At 39.1% G+C, this 21,958-nt stretch overlaps 1 protein-coding gene across 5 annotated transcripts in view; it reads left to right on the top strand.

Annotated features, from left to right (window-relative positions):
• CDH20 (cadherin 20) overlaps nucleotides 1–21,958 on the top strand; it is a 215,768-nt gene that overhangs the window by 164,650 nt on the left and 29,160 nt on the right. For all 5 annotated transcript variants that reach the window (XM_034642847.1, XM_034642849.1, XM_034642848.1 and 2 more), the window contains exons 3-6: nucleotides 3,409–3,703; nucleotides 4,229–4,348; nucleotides 7,176–7,343; nucleotides 11,291–11,478. In XM_034642847.1, the coding sequence (XP_034498738.1) occupies nucleotides 3,409–3,703; nucleotides 4,229–4,348; nucleotides 7,176–7,343; nucleotides 11,291–11,478 (771 nt within the window). The remainder of the gene's footprint in view (nucleotides 1–3,408; nucleotides 3,704–4,228; nucleotides 4,349–7,175; nucleotides 7,344–11,290; nucleotides 11,479–21,958) is intronic.

Consider the following 21,958-nt stretch of genomic DNA (forward strand, 5'->3'; position numbering starts at 1 on the left):
ATTATAAAACACATTTTTATTACACTGCCAATTTGCTGAGTGACTTAAGGGAAAGCTAGCAATGCCTCGCGTTTGCAATTGTCATGACCAAATGTGTATTCTACGGCTGGTGAACCCTAATATTAAATGCACATTACCATGCTGGTTATTAAGCTAGTCTCTCAGCTCTGTATTCACCTTCCCATACTCCCCGTGGTGATGTCAGTCAGGGCTGGGACTCTGTGAGCCACAGTTTCTCCTTTTTGGACCAGCTCCCCATTGGGTTCCGACAGTAGAATATACTAGAGGGAGAACCAGAGGCAGGAGGAGGGAGAAGGGACTTGTTCCTGTTACCTAGCCAACAGGTGGTTCCAGTTCCTGGATCCTCCCCACACTCGCAGCACCAGCCTCATCACATCCCCTGAGAAAGTTCAGCACAACTGGACAGCAGCCTCTTCTCAGAAATCGCAGTCTGAAGTCTGAGAAAAGTGGGTGCTGGGGGCGCCTCCTCCAAGCTCCTGAAGTCCCAGCCCCAGGCGACAGCACTCCCTCTTCCAAGGCCTCAGGCCCAGCCTCCTCCAAACATCTAGATTCCAGGAGCCCCATGTGCTGCCTTCTGCCGCCAGCCAGAGGGACACTAGCTGTTTCCTGGACTTTCTAACCCTCCAAAACTTCAGTGTTCCCTTTTTGCCTTTCCAATTCTCCGTATTAAATTTGCTCTGCTAAAATAACTGGCTTAGGTTTTGTTCCCTGATTGGATCCTGAAATGATACAATTATAATCCTCAAAAAACAGTTCTGTGTAAGCAGATTCTGGTCCCTTTCATACCTGGTCCCCATTTGTTCCTGTTCATAAAAGGCTTATCATGCTTCTCTGTGGATGTCCTCTCACCCCCTCCTCCCTTCCTTCTCTCCTTCTTGCACACGGGCTCACAAACACACACACAGAAGCTATCTGAAAGATGCATGCTAGCTCTTTTAAAACAAAGGTAACATTTTACCAAAAGCTTTTAACCCTAATCCTATACCCTAAGTCACTCACTCCATACAATTGTACTGAGCATTTGCAGCATGGGAGAATCCACAGGAAGATGAAAGGCACATGGTTCCTGCCTTCAAGGAACTTACCCCCCAGAGAATTCCTCACATTCTTCTCCCAATTCAGACAAAAACAAAGGTAACAAATCTGGTGTTCAGCCCAGATTCCACTGACATCAGCCAGCTGGACGGCTCCTGAGGAGCCAGGACCTCTGCAGCAGCAACGATTTTAGCCTTCTGTTATTTATTAAGCACCTTCCATAGGCAGAATACTCACGTAAGTTTGGCCTGTGATAACAGTAAGTATGCTTAGTCTTTTTAAGGACAACAGGACAAAGCATTTTAGATAATAAATAGAATACCTCAAAATAGTCCTGGGTACTTTATGTCAACTTCTATTCTGTTTTCTTCCCCCTAAATAATCTGCCATGCCCTAAATGAACCTATTTCATTATAAGCAAAGGTTCTATGCCACATGCCTTAAGATTACATGTCTTAAAATACACAGCATTTTTCTTTTAATTAAAAAAGCCTGAGGCACCTAGGTGGCTCAGTCTGTTGAGCATCTGATTCTTGGTTTTGGCTCAGGTTGTGATCTCATGGGTCGTGAGATCAAGTCCTGCTGGCTCCAAGCTCAGCGAGGAGTCAGCTTGAGATTCTCTCCCTCCCCCTGTGCACACTCTACCTCTCTCAAATAAACCAATAAATCTTAAAAAAAAAAAAAAAAAACCTGAGATTCTTATCCTCTTCCTCCTAATCCCATTCCTTTGCCTGGAAACACAGTTCCAGATGGAATGGATTTTCATGTCTTTATGACCAGGTCCCAATAAAATGGCTTTCTATTCTACACGATAAGAGCTGGGCACCTCTCGTATTTTTAACTGCATAAATAGAAGATTTGGATTGCAAAAAAATAATAATTATGTATATGGAAAGAGGAAACGTGAGAATTTCATATTGTAAATAGACTTCTTTAAGTAGAAAAAAAAATCCACTAGCTATTTTTTTTCAGCCAATGTTATGCTCTTATTTCCCCTTTCTAGGTAAGACACAGCTGAACTCCTCTAGGCAGCAAAATCACTGCCTGCGTGATTCGGCCATGAGTCAATCTGAGATCAACTCAAAGGCAGCCACAACCTCCAAACCCATCCTTGTCTGAGGATGTTGTGAATATAATTTCAGGTGTCCTCTTGGTGTCTGTGCCATTTAATCCTCAGAGTACCAATTTCCTAACAATGCTTCAGGCAGCCTTCTGCAGCTTTCCCCGTTAGACTACGCATAATAAAACAGCCAACAGGTTGTTTGTGTGTCTCTGCTACTCCTGAAGGCTTGAAGGAGCAGAGAAGAGCTGGGCATGTTAATACCGTTTTCTCTATGCATATCACTGTCATTATTATCCTCATCATAATCGGCCCCATTTATAGCGTTCCTATTATGGGAAAGACACTGTGCTAGGTGCTTTCATACATTAATTTCTAATGATCCCAACAACCCTTCAAAAGAATTAATGGTGTTCTCCACATTTTATAATATTAGAAACTTGAGGGTAATAAACATTCAATACTTTGTCAAAGCCCCTCAACTTATAACTGACATCATGTTTTAGGCCAGATACGTCTGCCCCCACTAGCCAGATAAAAGCATGTCCCTAACTCAACCATCAACATATAGATTTGAGTGATTCAATTACAAGCCCAGGAACTGGTCCCACCAAAGAGAGATACACTGATGCAAATACCAACAACCAGCCGTTAAATCCATTCTGACACCCGAAACAGAGGCACGCATACATAGTCCTACTGATTGAAATTACTGAATTGGGACCACAGAATCAGAGAGTTGCAGGAGTCCCTGGAGGTCATTTACAATTTCCAGAAGAGTGGCCATAGCCTATTTATTAGTTAGTCCATCAGTTTTTTCATGCAACTTGAATTATCACAAGGTTTTTGAAACTCCAAGATTTAATTTATGTCAAATACTTATTTTAAAATGTTAGGCTTGTCCATTTTTTTTTCTTAAGTGGAAATGCTAGGTTCCTCCTTATTAAACTTGCTCCTATTCTCATGTTGGGGGCCTAACTTCCCAGAACTCCTGTTTTCCATACTTCTCAGGGAAAGGAACCTAACAATAGAGTAGTAAGTTCAGGATACTGACTGTGATGTGGAAAAACTTTACTTATTCATCAATCTATATGTGGTCTTTGATACAATCATGTTCAATGTATATTAATTCTTTGTAGACCAACATTTTAAACATTTGAGTGAAAGAAAATTCTTCCTGTTTGAAAGACGGTCATAAGTTTGGACCAAACTGAAAATCAATTTATTTCCAACACCTGTTCATATCCATAATGAGATTTCAGGCTTTGTTTTGTTTTGTTTTTTTTCCCTAGCTTCATTCTGACATGGACAGGGGAGATGGATCCATCAAATACATCCTCTCAGGAGAAGGTGCAGGTGTCGTGTTTACCATCGACGACACCACGGGAGACATTCATGCCATTCAGAGGCTTGATCGAGAGGAAAGGGCCCAGTACACTCTAAGGGCTCAAGCCCTAGACAGGCGGACAGGCAGACCAATGGAGCCAGAGTCAGAGTTCATCATCAAAATCCAAGACATCAATGACAATGAGCCCAAGTTCCTGGATGGACCTTATGTTGCCACTGTGCCAGAAATGTCACCAGTGGGTAAGGTGGAGAGTCACTGATTCTCACAGACAGCAGTTCTCCTACAGAAGATCCTCCTCTCTATACACAAAGAAAGAGAGAATGTGCCGAACAGCTCCCAAATTATAAACCTGGACCAAAAATGACAACCAAGTCCCTAGGCAGGAAACTACTTAGTGAACTCAGCCATAGTAAAAAATAATAGTAATAATAAGCCTAGCATTGTTATGCAGTTCTGATTCTTAAAAGATAGAAAACAGATAGATAAATGTTTGATTCATAGGGAGAAGAATTTTGGTATTATCAAAAGAGCAATGAAGAACCCAAAGGCTGTGTTGTTCTTACTGGTGACTAAGAATTTAAAACACAAATAACTCCTGTCTCACTAGAGAGGCACAAATTAGGAGCTATGGAAGCTTGACCTCAAAAAGGGTTCTCCCAAGGAAGCAAACATAACAATTGCAACTGCGTTGACTGTCTATTCAGCATTGCTTCCAGCCTTTAGCAATTCAACTTGAACAGGTTTCCATCATTTCTCTTCCTCAGGGACCTCTGTTATCCAGGTGACAGCCACAGATGCTGATGACCCAACCTACGGCAACAGTGCCCGGGTGGTGTACAGCATTCTCCAGGGCCAGCCGTATTTTTCCGTGGACTCCAAAACAGGTATTTGATGCACGTCGTCAGCGGCGGTTGCTTTATTCCCTACTAATTCATAACTGCTATTTGTGACAAACCCAACTCTCCTTTTCAAGGACTCTCAAGGGACTGTATTATCAAAAGAAGATTGTTCCAAGCTTTAGGATTAAGACAGCAAACTAGCACTGCCCTGGTGGGTAAGAGCAGCACTATGTCTAGACAGTGTACAGACTCTGACTGGAGAGGCCAAAAGGCCTGCCTACACAAAGGGACAGCCTCACTAGCCTTCAATAACTCCTACAGTTGCATTTATTCCCAGGGATTGTCTTTTATCACTCCAAGAAGACCTGAGAGGATTGACACATTAACCTGGGCTCGCTAGAGAAGGAGGATCATTGATTTGGAAACAATGAGGAGTCGTAGGGGAAACATCCAGTCCATTACCAGTCACTTAACAAATGAGGAAATTGGGAATTGAGACCTAACAAAGTGCTCTATTTGTAGATATGTCCCCTGACTTTTGATCTAATGTTCTTCCCACTGAACCACCCTGTACTAAGTAGAGAACATGGCCGGAATAAATGGATGCCAGGACACACAGATTTTATTGAGGGGGGAAAGCAGAGAGCATGGTGTGTGGCCCCCAAATAGGGAGGTGCTGAGTGGGAAGCTCTCACAGGGAGGACAGCTTAAAGAACTGGATGGCTAAGAAGGAATGTGGCAAAAAAGGACAAATTGACAGAAGTTTGGTTGTGTTTCTTTCAAAGAGTTTTGCCTGAGAGCTTGACTACAGAATTTATTGTTATTATTCTGCACTTGTGCCAAGCTTTCTTCCTTCTAAAATACTTTCATAGGGGGTCTGGGTGGCACAGTTGTTAAGCATCTGCCTTGGGCTCAGGTCATGATCCCAGCGTTCTGGGATCGAGCCCCACATCAGGCTCCCTGCTCAGCGGGAAGCCTGCTTCTCTTTTTCCCACTCCCCCTGCTTGTGTTCCCGCTCTCCTGCCTCTCTGTCAAATAAATACATAAAATCTTTAAAAAAATAAAATAAAATAAAATACTTTCATAGACATTACCATATTTGAGCCTTCCATTAGTCTTGCGAACATGTGAAATACATGGGAGTACTGTTATTCCCATTTTATGCACAGGAAAACTGAAGACCTAAGAGTAACTAACAAGGAACTTGAGCAAAAAAACTTACAGTCAGAGGTAAAGTAAGTGGTTAACACTCAAAGTCACCTCTCCATTTGAAAGAAAAAAAATATATTTCTATTAGCAACCTGATAGAATTTTTTTTCCGAAAGTCCTAAGGGGAACCAGGCATTCAGAAAATTATATCATAAAAGCAGAAAGTGAGGGAGTATAAATTAGTAGAAGGAAAGAAAAAAGGTTGCAGTGAGGGACTTCTATAAAACAGTAACTTTAACAATTCGACAGGGGGGAGGGGGAGAGAAAGTGGAGGGGGATGCCCACAGGGAAGAAAAATACAGACAGGAAGAGGGTAATGTGTCCTTTATATCCTAAGAGGAAACTTACATTATTTTGACAGCTCCCAGGGGGCTCTTTAGTGTTAAGGTCAAAAATACATGAAAAGATAGTTATTGCTGTGCCCATAGGGCATTTAAAAAAGGAAAATGCTGCATATTTCACTTTAGAATGTTGTTACTATAATGCAATATATACACTATAAGAGTAAACTAGAGACAGGTTTGTGGTTCCCAATCTCTTCTCTTTGCATGCAAAAAGTCTATTTAGCCAAGGGTCATGCTGTAAACTTGCACTAAACAAGCCTTTAATCTTTGCCTAGAGTTGTAGAGAAGTCAACTTTTCTTTTTTTTTTTTTCTTAAAGAATTTATTTATTTATTCCACAGAGATAGAGACAGCCAGTGAGAGAGGGAACACAGTCAGGGGGAGTGGGAGAGGAAGAAGCAGGCTCATAGCGGAAGAGCAAGAGCCTGATGTGGGGCTCGATCCCATAATGCCAGGATCACGCCCTGAGCCAAAGGCAGACGCTTAACCGCTGTGCCACCCAGGCGCCCCAGAAGTCAACTTTTCTATGTAGCAGGGCTAAAAGGGAGATAAAACATTACAGCACATCCTTGGCAGGATCAAAACAGTGCATTTCACTGGATTTTGTTTTAGACCCCTCTTCTTAAATTAAACTGTCTCATCACACTGTGATGCTGCTACTTCCTGTGTGGGGGAGTTCATCCCTTATGCCACTCAACAGAGCCTCTTTCATGTCCCAGCTCGTGGAAATCAGTGAAGCACAGAGGTAAGCACAACGTAACAAACTCAATGAATATATAACAAAAGGAAAATGAAATCAGAATTCCAGCCCTGCTTACAGGTATTGGGGAGGCAGGGAAAAGCAGACTAGGAGTAAGCTGCCTCAAGAAAAGTCATTCACACTACAAGGGCTCTAGGGGCTAAAGAAAGAGCGGGCTGAAAGAGAATTATCTAAAATCACAGATTTGCAGACATACAAGGCTTTGTTTCTGGGACCGAAGCCCCAGTTTTCTTTGGCACAACAGAGACCCTTGAAATCGGCCCAGACTGCTAGTCCCTAATGCTGTTCAAGAACCACTGCTGCCACCTGCTGTTCTCACTCAGTAATGTCGCCAAAGGAAATCGGCCCTCAGCTCTTCCTGCCAGAATAGTGTTCACTCGCCATTTCTTTAAGCACAGCACTGTTTTGAAGCTAGAATTCTGACTTCAAGTTTAATAAAATACAGATGATTTGCATCTCGACTCTAGATATTAACCATGCACAAAGGAGAAACCTAGAAGCCAATCTTAAACACTGGATTTGTGGGTTTGTTTTTAAAAATAGTCTTTTCTATCCTGCAGGTGTAATTAGGACTGCACTCATGAACATGGACCGAGAAGCCAAAGAATACTATGAAGTGATTATCCAAGCCAAGGACATGGGAGGGCAGCTTGGAGGATTAGCTGGGACCACAACAGTCAACATCACCCTCTCCGATGTCAATGATAACCCACCCCGCTTTCCCCAAAGTGAGTACCTAACCAATGAGAGCATAGATCTTAGGCCAGAGGGATCTGCCTATTACAGAGGAGGAAGAAAAAGTCCAGCCTGAGTTCCTCTTTAAGTTCAGTCATCCATGGGTTCCCTTCCTACATTTATCATGGAATTCTCACATCACCATTTCCCATCTGGGTCCCAACATCCCATAGCACTGAGCCAGTGTTTCTCACTTCTTTCATAATCACCTCTCTCTGGAGTTCTTGTAGACTTTCTTTTTTTCCCTTGATCTCCACATCCTGCACTCCCCCCCCCCATAAAGTTAAATACTAAGGAATAAGATTTTGTTGGGTAGGGCTGAACTTTAGAGAGCCACAGACCATTGTAGCATCTAAGATTTCTGTTCCTATCTCCCCCTCCCCCAAACTGGTATTTGTTCCCTAGGAGACCATACTGTCCTGTTGAGAACGCACACGGAGAAAATAAGCCAAACTGAAGGTAAACACATAGCGGTCCATGCGACTACCTTAACCAGTCAATTCACAGGAGTACCAACCACCTGCTTTCTAATGGCACTGGGAATGAGGGATACAAGATGCTTGAAACCCAGTCCCTGCCCCTGTGAAGCTTCAAATCCAGCTGGGAAGTACATATTCTACGCTAACCGAAAGTTAACCAAGAAGTAGCATTTGCTGTACCACTTGAGTAGTGCAGAAGGAAACTTTCAAAATAAACTAAGATGAATGAAGGCTTCATCAAAGGATGATACTTTAAAAGGGCACTAAAAAATATAAAAGATTTAAATAGGAAAAAAGAAAAACATTCCAGAAGGGGGAAGCCACTCATTCATTCAAAAAATATTTGTTTCGGGCACTATCTGGATATGGCATATAGAGCAGTGTACAAAACAAAATCTCTGCACTCCTAGAGCTCATTCGAATAGAACCTGCATATAAGGAAAAATATGCATCTACAGTATAAAGACCTGGAAATAAAGCAGCAAATGTGACTTTATGTTCAAAGACCCCCTATAAAGGGAGACCTGCTCTTTAGCGTTTTAAATGTGTTATATTTCTAAATATTTCTATATTCTGAATGTGTTAGATTTCTAAAGGAAGTCACTGAAAAGTTTCTGAGCTAGACAGAGACTTAAAGGAAGGCTAATCTGACAGCCATGTACAGGATGGGCCGGCAGGAGTGGCGACCAGAAGCTGGGGAATCCATCAGGGAGGCTTTTAGAATGGTTGAGATTTGAACTGATAAGCACTTAAGGAAACAGTAGAAAGAGTGCAGTGGGACAAATAAGAAAACATGGATTTCTGCCTCCTGATTTCTTGGCTGAAGGAACCACAGCAGAGCGTGGAGTCAAAGACGACTATGATGTTTTAAGTCTAGGTGACAGAAAGAAGAACTTAGTACTGAAAGAAATAGAGGATGCATAGTGGAACTAGTGGCAGGGAAGAAGGAAGACAAATTCAGATTTGAATATGAAGGGACAGCAGGACAATCTGATTGAATGTCCTTAAAGAAGGTGGAAATATAAAGCTATCTATAACTGTGGAATGGAGCCCAGGAATGGAGAAGTGAATGTGAGAATCAGATGCCTAAAGGGAGCAGTTGGAGAAATGAGACTAACAGACACAATTTCAGGTGAAAGACCTGACCAGGAAAATCAGATTTAAAAAAAAGAAAGAAAGAAAGAAAAAGAAAAGAAACAAACACAGGGTCAAACCAGACTATCAGCTGAACAGCTATATTGAGTCAGCCAGACCAAGTGGGTCATCTCTTTTATCTATGCAAAGACAGGAAGGAAATTCAAATATTCTCATAAAACTGGTATACACAGACCCCATGATATTTCATGAAACAAAAAGGCAGAATACTAGGTAAGCATTTCACAAGTGGTGCAACGAAGCAGGCTACTAAGCTGATCAGTCCTACAGTACAGCAGTGCATCATGGAACCGTTAGTGAAATGCCATATGGATTGGTTTCTTACTTTCTGTGGGTTCCATCTTTATTACTTCATGAATGGCTCACACTGTACACACTGTAGACTACAGATTCTTGAACATCCTTAACTACCCTATTTGGCTTTTTAAATCTGACACTCGACAGTGTCTCTGATGAAGACAGAAAGGGCAAAAGCAGCAAGTTATTACATAGCTTGTAAGTACGTGGATTTAGACAAACTGCAGGAAAGTCATATCACCCCAAACATGACAACTTTACAACAGCGTAACGCAACACAGTCCTGCCCCACAAACCAACATCTTAACACCCATTCCTAAGCAAACATTTCGAGTTGCCACTTTTTCAAAGTAATAGGGAATCTAGCATAGAGCAGAAGCAAGGACTGTGTTGCACAGAAGACAAAATGTAAATGTAAAAAAGTAATCTGCCTGCAAGCATTCTTTGCGCATCATCTCTCCTTCCTCTAAAATCATAATTATTTTTGGACTTTTAAAACATTGTCTTTATCTCACCATTAAATATCTCCCCATCTGTTTGCTAAAACAAAGTTTAAATGATCTCACTATTCCATAAACCTACCTTGGATAAACTCTCTGCCTTATTAATCTTCTCACTGCTCATTTTAAAAATTCAATTTTCCTTCCTTTTTATAAATATTACCATAACTGATCATGGGATGTTGGCAAAATGACACTTCTACTATTTTATATTGGACAAACTTAGTTACCTTTAACTGAACCAAATTTAATGGAATATCAAGATCTCAGGCTATTTATTTCTAATATAATGCATCACATGTAGAAATTATATGTATATGCTTTTTTAAACACAGAATACATAGTTTTCCTGGTGTGGGAAAGATACTTGTTTATTTTTCCCAAAAGTTCTGCAATAGCAAAGTCTAATCCATCAACAACTTTGGAAGAGAATGGAAAGAGATCATGAAATCCAAGTGCCTGCCAGCTTAGTACAGACATTAGCAATTTCCTAGCTTGTATGTGCAAAGGACAGGCATTACTTCTTCTCCTGTGCAAGGGAGGGTGCTGTGAGCTGGTTGGGTGCTGTCAACCTCCCCAAATCTTCATGAAACTCAAGCCCTCACATCCTAGGCTTCCCTGTAGCTTACAATACATACTAGAATAAAAGATACCATGAACATATTGAAAATGTGATTGTGTGATTTTCTTTGTTATTTAGTCAGTCACATTTTGATTGACAAAATAATGAAGAACGTCAAAAAGTTGAGCCCCAGAGAAGGTAAGTGAGTGAAGACTCTGAGCCTCTGTGGAGATGAAAAGGAACTAAATTTAATTGTGAAGCTGAGAAGGAGAACGTTACCAACTCTGAGATTCTTATATTTGTGAGAACTTTTGGGGTATTCTATTCTGGAATAAGAGAAGAAACAACAGAGATTTCCACTGGGCAGAACCAAGTGCAAGGACACACTGATGGACAACACATGGAGCTGGTGGGAGTTTGCTCTCTGCAGTTATTCCTCCTTTACAGATCACTGATCACCATTAAACTTGGGCAGGTGGCCAAAGAAATGGAAACTCCATACACTGGCTTGGCCACTAAGAAAAATATGGGCATTTAAAATTTGAACAGAATAAATATGTACTTTGCAATCACAATGTTTTTTTCTTTCTCAGAAGGAATTAATAGTTGAGGAAATAGTTCATTAGGAGGGACTGAAAGACTGGAAAGCAAGGTAACTCCTTCCACTCTGAAGGTGGATTCACTGAGATAAGAAATATTTTTGTTTTTATTCTGTCCTATTCTTAGGATTAGGTCAAGCTATTTTGGCCCCTCCTTATCAAACATCCAGTATAGGCTAAGACCTCATACTGTCTGCTCAGTTTCTTTGGATCTCAGTAAAACTCAGTTTTAATTCTTGAACCAGGAGAAAGACGTCTTTTCCGGCATGCCTGATATGATTTGATACTGCCTAGGTATTTTTTACAGCAAAAGATGACAAGAATGCATGTTGTGACCTTTCTTCACAGAACATTATCAGATGAGTGTGCTGGAATCGGCTCCAGTTAGCTCCACTGTGGGTAGAGTGTTTGCCAAGGACTTGGATGAAGGAATCAATGCAGAGATGAAATACACCATTGTGGATGGAGATGGTGCAGATGCCTTTGACATTAACACAGATCCCAATTTCCAAGTTGGAGTCATAACTGTGAAGAAGGTAATCCATCTCCTCTTTTCCAAATCATGTTAACGGAGGCTTTGAATATATATGAGACGTTAGTAAGGGCTGTTGTACTATTAATACATATTGCTTCAAATCCTTTGATAAACATTCTTTCCATTTCTTAAAAAAAAAAAACCTCTTACTCCTTTTGCTTACATGTAAACACTGGCTGTGTCATCACTTTACAGAGAGGGTACCACGTCATGATAAAAATATATTATAAATATGTCCTTTCTCCTAGCTCACTACTTAACCACTTAAAAAACTACTGTAGCTTAATTCACTAATGATGTTAATGACTTGATCAATATTTGCAGGTGAATAACATTCATTTTTTACTATAGTGTACCACAAATAACAGTAAAGCAAGCTATAATATTATTTATGGATCAATAATGTGCAGAGATTTTTTAATTGCTACTAGAAGATCCATAGATGCTAATTAGACTTGGAAAAGCTTTATCAAACATAGCTGCTGAGTTGTATTATCACTTGAAACTCCTTTGCTTCATAAACTACCAAGTTTTCTGAATGTAAGCTATCAATTTTTTCTGTGGCATAAAGCACATTTGGATATACTGGGGTGGAAGATAAAACCTTAAAAAATTGAAGTTTTAATATCCTAGTAAATATATATGTGATAAATTTAAAAACTCACTGATTTAATCTTCTTTCTCCTCTATTTTAAATACATCTAAAAACCCAAGGTATCTTAAATTATTTATTCAACAAATATTTGTTGAGCATCTCCCTATATACCAGGTATTGTTCTAGGCATTTAATGTAGAGAGTAAATAAAATAACCAAAAATACCTGCCTTCATGGAGCTTACATTCTAGTAAAGGAAAGAAGACAATCAAAATAGCAAGTAAATCAACATAGTAATATACTAGAAAGTGGTAAGTGCTAAGGTGGGGAGGGGTAAAACACAACAAAAGTGATATCAGAAAAGCCAACATGACTTCAAATTTTAAACTGGGTGCTTGGGATTGGCTTCACAAAGAAGTGACATTTACAAAAAGATTTAAAGTGGGTAGAGTCACAGCACAGAGCTGAGCAGGCTGACAGTGCACAACCCTGGGAGGTGCCCTACAAATGACTTTCAGTGAGAACTGCACATGCAGCCCTGAAGACAAGGGAATGGGCACAGAGATACTGCAGAAAAGTGTTCCAGGCAAAGGGACAACCAGTGCCACGCACAGTCCAGAGACAGGTCTTTACCTAATGTGTTTCAAAAGCAGCAAAGGCTTTGATGAGGCTAAGTGGAGGGGAAGACCAGTAGATGAGAAAAGTTAGAAAAGTAACAAAGGAGCCAAACTGCATAGGACCTTGTAGGCTGCTGTAGGTACTTTTTCCTCTGAGTATAGCAGGGAGCAACTGGAAGGCTTTAAAACATGTATGATATGGGGCACCTGGGTGGTTCAGTCGGTTAAGTGTCCAACTCTTGATTTTGGCTCAGGTCATGATCTCAAGGAGCCACACACCCGGCTCCACACTCAACAGAGAGTCTGCTTCTCTCCCTCTCCCTCCGCCCCTCCCCCCATTCATGCTCTCACACTCTCTCTCTCCATAAAATAAATAAATAAATCTTTAAAAAATAAATAGAAAATAAAACATATGATATAACTGGACTTGCATTATAAAATAATTACTCTGTTGGCTGTGTTGAGAAAAGACCATGAAAGGGGAGAAAGGATGGGAACAGGCACACCAGCTTAGAGACTGTTGCAGTAATCTAGGTAGATGATGATGGCTTGGCCTAGGGTAGTAAGAATGGAGATAGTGAGAAGCAATCAGAATCTAGATATATTTTAAAAGTAGAGTCAAGAGGATTTCCTAACAGATTGGATGAGGGCATGAAAGAAAGAGAGATGTCAACTAAGCAACAAGAACAGAGCCGCCTCTAACTGAGATGGGGGAGTCTGCAGGTAGAGAAGGTGGCAGGCGGTGGCAAATACTGGGATTAAGTTCTGGACATGTTACCCAAGTGGAGATGTGTGGTAGCTGCTGGTTATAGGAGTGTGGAGTTTGGAGAAGAGCTCTGAGCTGGAAATATAAATTTAGGAGTCATAAGCATATAGATGGTAATTAAAGCAAATACAAGAAAATGACATTCCAAGGGCCTGAGCACAAATGGAGAAGATAGTGACATGAGCCCCATAGCACCCCAACATGAAGGTGTCAGAGAGAAGAGCAAAGATAAGCAAGGAGACTAAGAAGGAGCGGTCAGGGAAACTGGAAGAAAATCAAGGGATTGTAATGTTCTGAAAGGCATGAAAAAACATCTCCAGGAGAAGGGAAAGACAAATGCTACTGAAATTCATGTAAGAACACTGAAAACTGACCACAGACTTTAGGAACATGGAGATCATTGATGACTTTGATGAAAGCAACAGTCATAACTTAGCATGGGGCACAAGTTAATGTGTTTAATAACAACTTTACTATATGCTGTTCCACAGAGTTGAATTAACATTGCTTTAGAAGGGAAGAGTTCACATATTTGTGCTGTATTCACTTAAGTAATATACCAATACGGTAACAGAAGAGATATATTCAGCATTCCACCAACCAGAAATCTTTACGAGCAGCATACAATGACCCTAAAACAGTGTAAAATGCTGATATTAACTTCACAATCATCAAAGAAATCTGAATATAATTTAAATATTACAGTTTCTTATTTTACTCTCATCCCTTGAGAGTTAATAACACATTAGAAATATAAAAGATGACTAGAAATAATAATACCAATTTGGCATATGACATAGGATTAAAAACATTCCCCTATTATGTGGTATGCCTCAACTAAATAGTTAATAATACATTGTTTACCACGACTGGTAACTATAAACAAGGTAAATGGTCAAAGCTTCAGATAATTATTGTTTCTTTAACACAAAAACTGTCTTTAAAACAGTAGTCAGAAAAAAAGCTTTTGGGATTCTCAATATATTTTAAATGTTATTTTCTATCTTAATACGTAAGATAATTCTAAATAATACTAATTTATGTCAAATTATTAGAATACGCTTAGACCTTATTACAAGCCATTCATTTTTTTTAAATATTAACTATTACAATTTTGTATCTCCAGCTTACAATGTTGTTTCTCCAGCTCCCTTATGTGGAGAAAAGATTAAACCTCGTAAGACACAAAAGACACAAACCTAAGTCTTTCACTGTCATTATTAAAACTATATCCATATGTAATCAAAACAGGCATCAGTTTTGCCAAGGTCATTTGGATTTCTCTTCTGAACTTAAGAGGTGACAGAAAATGGAATTAAAAAAGAGGTCAATAAGTTGGGTAGATGGACAAGTCAAATATAATAAATACTTTAGAGGCTATTGACTGCTCGGTCTATACTTTTGGAAAAACATTCACTGATCCACACCCATCTTCTACTTTGTCATCAATTATGTCATATAAAATTGAAACAGAAGTTTTGTTTCTGATTTATTTCCCTAAGCCCTATTATTTGTCTAAAAAGCACATACTTTTTCAAAAAGAAAAATTAAGTTGAATTGATAGAATTGGGTCTTCATAAAACCATACCGATTACTACCTAGTACCTTGAGTCTTTTTGGCTTTTAAGTAATCAATCAATTGATTTTCAGTCTCTTAAGTCAAATGCTTGAAAGATAACTTGAAATACATATTTTGCAGATTGCTCTTTATTCTAGATGAGCACCCTGTTATGCCATAGTCCAGTCTTCAGCATATCTTCCATCTCCCAGCATACAACAAGTAATTGTTTTGACTCCATTTTCCTCTTAGCTAGTCCAGAAAGAGCAAAACTTCTATATTTCATCAAATCTAAGATGCCAATGAAATATAAATCACATAGTTTTATATACTACTTTAAAAAAAAAAAAACCTCTTGCAATTTAAATGATATGATGCCTTCTTCTTCCTTATAGTTTTTGAAAAAGCTCTTGTTGACACAGACATACGTGCTTCACTAATACCAGATTTACTCCCTGCTGTTGTTTCCATGCCATTCTGCCCACATAACAATTTTTGTTTCAATGTCAAATCACAGTACAATCTTTTTGAAGACATTTTAGAAGGCAATGAAGTTCAACACATGTAGTACCCACAATGTGCAGAACTCAACTGAAATGCATGCATCCTATCTCCCGTTGGGCGTAAAGCAATTGTAAGATGCCATCAATTGGAGAAGCAACCCTATTTCCAAAATGCCAAAATATAAAATGATACACACCTTAAAATCACTGAAATATTGTAACATAAAATCTGTATGTATTATCACCAAACCAATACTTGTTAATACTTGCACTGAAAAACTTTTTTGTGCTACTCAATGTAACATTTTTTTTTGCTGCCTTTTGGGTTTTAGACCCTTGCTAGGCACTAGGAAATAAAAATCTAATTCACAGCCTTTGCCCTTGAGTTTGTGAAAGGGAACAACAAAGAAACATTTGTAAAACAGAATACAAAGAACCATATTGTAAGTTTGACAAAGTGCTATGGGAACAGAGCAAGGTATAATTAATTCTTCTTTAAAACGTTGCATTACTATTTTGCGCCACAATTTTTGTGACTCAATTTTCAAGAATATAATGCCTCTTCATTATAATGTGCTCTAACTCTAGGAAATTTCTTGAATTTGGAATTTAGGTTTTGAGATTACTATTCTTGGATTTGCTATTATGACTATGGAAATAAACAATTCTTTGATTTTAAAAAATAAGTACAAAAACTTTTCATGAGAGAAAAGTTAAACTCATATTTCAATTGTGAGCAACTTAAAGCTTAGCGTATTTAGGACAATGTGTTCTTTCAATTTTAAATAATAAAATTATTTAAGTGAGAGAGACAATAATCTTAATGTGATCATCACTAGGTAACTTATTTTTTTTTAAAGATTTTATTTATTTATTTGACAGAGATAGAGACAGCCAGCTAGAGAGGGAACACAAGCGGGGGAGTGGGAGAGGAAGAAGCAGCCTCATAGCGGAAGAGCCTGATGTGGGGCTCGATCCCATAATGCTAGGATCATGCCCTGAGCCGAAGGCAGACGCTTAACCACTGTGCCACCCAGGCGCCCGGGTAACTTATTTTTTTTTTAAATTTTAATAGTTAAAAATTCACTTTAGTCTTTTCAAAAGATAGTGTTGTAACAACTGGATATTCATATGTGAAAAAAAAAAACCACTTCATACCTCAAAATGGATCATATACTTCTCTAAATGTAATAAACTAAAACTATTAAATTTCTAGAAGGAAACATGGAAGAAAATCTTTGTGACCAGGCAAAGATTTCTTATATATGACACCAAAATCCCAAGAAAGTGATAAATAAGAATTTTCATCAAAATTCAGAGTTTCTTCTCCTTCAAAAGCACTGTTAAAACAAATCATAGATTGGGAATAAATATTTGCAAACACATGTCTGATAAAGGACTTGAATATAGACTACATAAAGAACACTTCAAGAAGATACACAGAAATGCTAAACATCGTTAGGCATGAGAGAAATGCAAAACAAAACCACAATGAGACACTACTTCATACCCAATAGGACGGCTAAAATCAGAAAAGTTGATGAAACCAAATAATGACAAGGATATTGAGCAACTAGAACTTTCATACATTCCTGGTGGGAAAGCAAAGTGGTACTGCCACTTTAAAAATTGGTTTCGGAAGTTTCTTATAGAGTTAAAAATATACTTAACCATACAAACCTGCAATCCCATTCCTAGGTTTTTACCCAAGTTAAATAAAAATCTATGTTGACAGAAAAACCTGTATGCAAATGTTCATGGCAGCTTTATTCATAACCGTTAGAAACTGGAAACAACCCAAATGTATCTCTAGTAGGGAATGGATAAATAAACTGTGGTACACCCATACAATAAACACTACTTGGTAATAAAAAGGGACAAACTATTCATTCACAAAACAACATGGATGAATTTCAAATCCATCATGCCAAGTAAAAGAAACCAGATTCAAAAAAGCATATACTGAATGGTTCCATTTATATGACATTCTTATCATAGGGGACAGAGCATAGATCAGTGGTTGCCAGTGCGGAAGGGTTGGCCACAAAAGGAACACAGGGCAAGGGGTAATGGCAGTGATAGAACTGTTCTGTATCTTATCATGGTGGAAACATGACCATATAAATTGTCAAAATCTGCAAAACTTTATACTAAAAAAGATGAATTTTAATGTAAATTATACCTTAATTTAAAAAAATATAAAATTTACATCAAATTAGAAAAATGACTTAAAATTAATGGGAAAACAAACTTTACCTAGCTCAAACCTAACACAAACAACAGTGCCCACTTTGGGTTACCCATATTTAAGGAAAGAATTTTAAGAAAACGTAATGTAATTTACCAGGAAACAATGAATGTCTAGATTTAGAGAGTAAGTATAAATAAAATAAATTGGTAAAACTATTCCTTCAAGTGTATCATAAACTGAGTGGCAGATTTCCCTGTTAATAAAAACCTTGCCTTTTTAAAAATTATTTTCTTACTTTATTTTTTGTAAGTAATCTCTACATCCAATGTGGGGCTCAAACTCACAATCTCGACATTAAGAGTCACGTGATCTACCATCTGAGCCAGGCAGGCGCCCCTAAAACCTTACCTTTTGACTAAAAACTAGGGAGACAGGCAAGCTGGTCAAATGGCTGAGTAGTTTAAATGGGAATGGCTAACTACACGAAATAAGGAATACAACGCAGGGTGCAACTACTGCCAGACAAGTAGTAACCAAACAGCAACAACACAAAAAAACTTTTTGAATCTGAGAACACCTAATTTAGTTAAAGCAACTTCTCCTGCTATTTGTTTCTCAAAAGCAAAGCAGTTAATTAAATGGACACATGCCTCTTTCTAACATAAAATGTGCTAACATTCAGCATATTTTATGAAAAAAAGCACCAGTGAATATTTAGTTAGAAAAATTTAAGTCACTCCCAAGTGGTTAGGTGACTTTTAAGCTTTAGTAACAGCTTAACTATCCACTGTAATTATCTTTCTTTATGCATTCTTTTGATATTTTATTTATTTATTTGGGGGGGGTGGGGGACTAGAGATGAAGGATAAGCAGACTCTGCACTGCACCTAGGGCCTGACATGGGCCTTGATCCCGGGTCCCTGAGATCATGACCTGAATGGAAACCAAGAGTCAGACTCTTTTTTTTTTTTTAAAGATTTTATTTATTTATTCGACAGAGATAGAGACAGCCAGCAAGAGAGGGAACACAAGCAGGGGGAGTGGGAGAGGAAGAAGCAGGCTCATAGCGGAGGAGCCTGATGTGGGGCTCGATCCCATAACGCCGGGATCACGCCCTGAGCCGAAGGCAGACGCTCAACCGCTGTGCCACCCAGGCGNCCAGGCGCCCCAAGAGTCAGACTCTTAACCTACTGAGCCTCCCTGGGACCCCCAGAGGGTGCACATTGTAAATATCTGCCCCAACAATAAATACATGAATTCTAAAATTGAATCCCATTGTCTTTTCTTTATTTTAATGCTTTTTATTATATTAGTCACCATACAGTACATCCCTGGTTTCTGATGTAAAGTTCGATGCTTCATTAGTTGCGTATAACACCCAGTGCACCATGCAATACGTGCCCTCCTTACTACCCATCACAGTCGATCCCATTCCCCCACCCCCCTCCCCTCTGAAGCCCTCAGTTTGTTTCTCAGAGTCCATAGTCTCTCATGCTTCATTCCCCCTTCTGATTACCCCCGCATTCTTTATCCCTTTCTTCCCCTACTGATCTTCCTAGTTCTTATGTTCCATAGATGAGAGAAATCATATGATAATTGTCTTTCTCTGCTTGACTTATTTCACTTAGCATTATCTCCTCCAGTGCCGTCCATGTTGCAGCAAATGTTGAGAACTCGTTCTTTCTGATAGCTGAGTAATATTCCATTGTATACATGGACAACAACTTCTTAATCCAGTCATCTGTTGAAGGGCATCTCGGCTCCTTCCACGATGTAGCTATTGTGGGCAATGCTGCTATGAACATTGGGGTGCATATGGCCCTTCTCTTCACTAGGTCTGTCTCTTTGGGGTAAATACCTAGTAGTGCAATGGCTGGGTCATAGGGTAGCTCAATTTTTAACTTTTTAAGGGACCTCCACACTGTTTTCCAGAGTGGCTGCACCAACTTGCATTCCCACCAACAATGTAGGAAGGATCCCCTTTCCCCATATCCTCTCCAGCAATTGTTGTTTCTTGCCTTGTCTATTTTTTCCATTCTAACTGGCGTAAGGTGGTATCTCAGTGTGGTTTTGATTTGAATTTCCCTGATGGCTAATGATTTTGAACATTTTTTCATGTGTCTGTTAGCCATTTGTATGTCTTCATTGGAAAAGTGTCTGTTCATATCTTCTGCCCATTTTATGATTTGTTTATTTGTTTCTCGTGTATTGAGTTTGAGAAGTTCTTTGTAGATCTTGGATACCAGTCCTTTATCTGTGGTGTCCTTTGCAAATATATTCTCCCATTCCGTGGGCTGTCTCTTAGTTTTTTTGACTGTTTCCTTGGCTGTGCAGAAGCTCTTTATCCTGATAAAGTCCCATAAGTTCATTTTATCTTTTATTTCTCTTGCCTTTGGAGATGTGTCGTGAAAAAGGTTGCTTTGGCCGATGTCACAGAGGTTGCTGCCCATGTTCTCCTCTAGGATTTTGATGGATTCCTGTCTCACATTGAGGTCTTTCATCCATTTGGAGTTTATTTTTGTGTATGGTGTGAGAGAGTGGTCAAGTTTCATTCTTTTGCATGTAGCTGTCCAATTTTCCCAGCACCATTTATTGAAGAGACTGTCTTTTTTCCACCGGATGTTTTTTCCTGCTTTATCAAAGATTAGTTGCCCAAAGAGCCGAGGGTCCATTTCTGGGTTCTCTATTCTGTTCCATTGGTCGATGTGTCTGTTTTTGTGCCAGTACCATGCTGTCTTTGTGATCACAGCTTTGTAGTACAGCTCGAAATCCGGCATTGTGATGCCCCCAGCTTTGTTTTTCCTTTTCAACAGTTCCTTGGAGATTCGGGGCCTTTTCTGGTTCCATACAAATTTAAGGACTATTTGTTCCAGTTCTTTGAAAAATGTCCTCGGTATTTTGATCGGGATAGCATTGAAAGTGTAGATTGCTCTGGGTAGTATGGACATTTTAACTATGTTAATTCTTCCAATCCATGAGCATGGAATATTTTTCCATCTTTTTATGTCTTCCTCAATATCTTTCAAAAGTGATCTATAGTNGTTTCTTCCTCAATGTCTTTCAAGAGTGATTTTTAGTTTCTAGAATATTGATCCTTTACATCTCTGGTTAATTCCAAGGTAACGTATGGTTTTTGGTGCTATTGTAAATGGGATGGATTCCCTAATTTCTCTTTCTTCAGTCTCGTTATTCGTGTATAGAAATGCAACTGATTTCTGGGCATTGATTTTGTATCCTGCCACCTTACTGAATTGTTCTATAACTTCTAATAGTTTGGGAGTGGATTCCTTTGGGTTTTCCATATAGAGTATCATGTCATCTGCAAAGAGAGACAGTTTGACTTCTTCTTTGCCGATTTGGATACCTTTGATCCCTTTTTGTCTTCTGATTGCTGTTGCAAGGACTTCTAGTACTATGTTGAATAATAGTGGCGAGAGTGGGCATCCTTGTCGTGTTCCTGATCTTAAGGGAAAGGCTTCCAGCTTTTCCCCATTGAGAATAATGCTTGCAGTAGGCTTTTCATAGATGGCTTTTATGAGATTGAGAAATGTACCCTCTATTCCTACACTCTGAAGGGTTTTAATCAGGAAAGGATGCTGTATTTTGTCAAATGCTTTTTCTGCATCAATTGAGAGGATCATATGGTTCCTGAGTCTTTTCTTGTTGATATGATGTCTCACACTGATCAATTTGCAAATGTTGAACCACGTTTGCATCCCAGGGATGAATCCCACTTGGTCATGATGGATAATCCTTTTAATGAACTGTTGGATTCTATTAGCAAGGATCTTGTTGAGGATTTTGGCATCCATATTCATTAGAGAAATCGGTCTGTAATTCTCCTTTTTGAGGGGGTCTTTGCCTGGTTTGGGGATCAAGGTAATATTAGCCTCATAGAATGAGTTTGGTAGCTTTCCTTCTGTTTCTATTTTTTGAAATAGCTTTAGGAGAATAGGTATTATTTCTTCTTTGAATGTTTGGTAGAATTCCCCAGGAAAACCGTCTGGGCCTGGAGTTTTATTATTTGGAAGGTTGTTTATCACTGACTCAATTTCTTCATAGTTAATTGGCCTATTTAAGAAATCTATTTCTTCCTGTTTCAGTCTTGGTAGTTTATAGGTTTCCAGGAAGGCCTCCATCTCTTCCAGATTGTTTAATTTATTGGCATAAAGCTGCTGATAAAAGTTTCTAATAATCCTTCCAATTTCATTGGTGTTGGTTGTGACCTCTCCTTTTTCATTCATAATTTTA

This window comes from Ailuropoda melanoleuca, chromosome 14, assembly GCF_002007445.2.
Source record: "Ailuropoda melanoleuca isolate Jingjing chromosome 14, ASM200744v2, whole genome shotgun sequence".
Classification (NCBI taxonomy): Eukaryota; Metazoa; Chordata; class Mammalia; order Carnivora; family Ursidae; genus Ailuropoda; species Ailuropoda melanoleuca.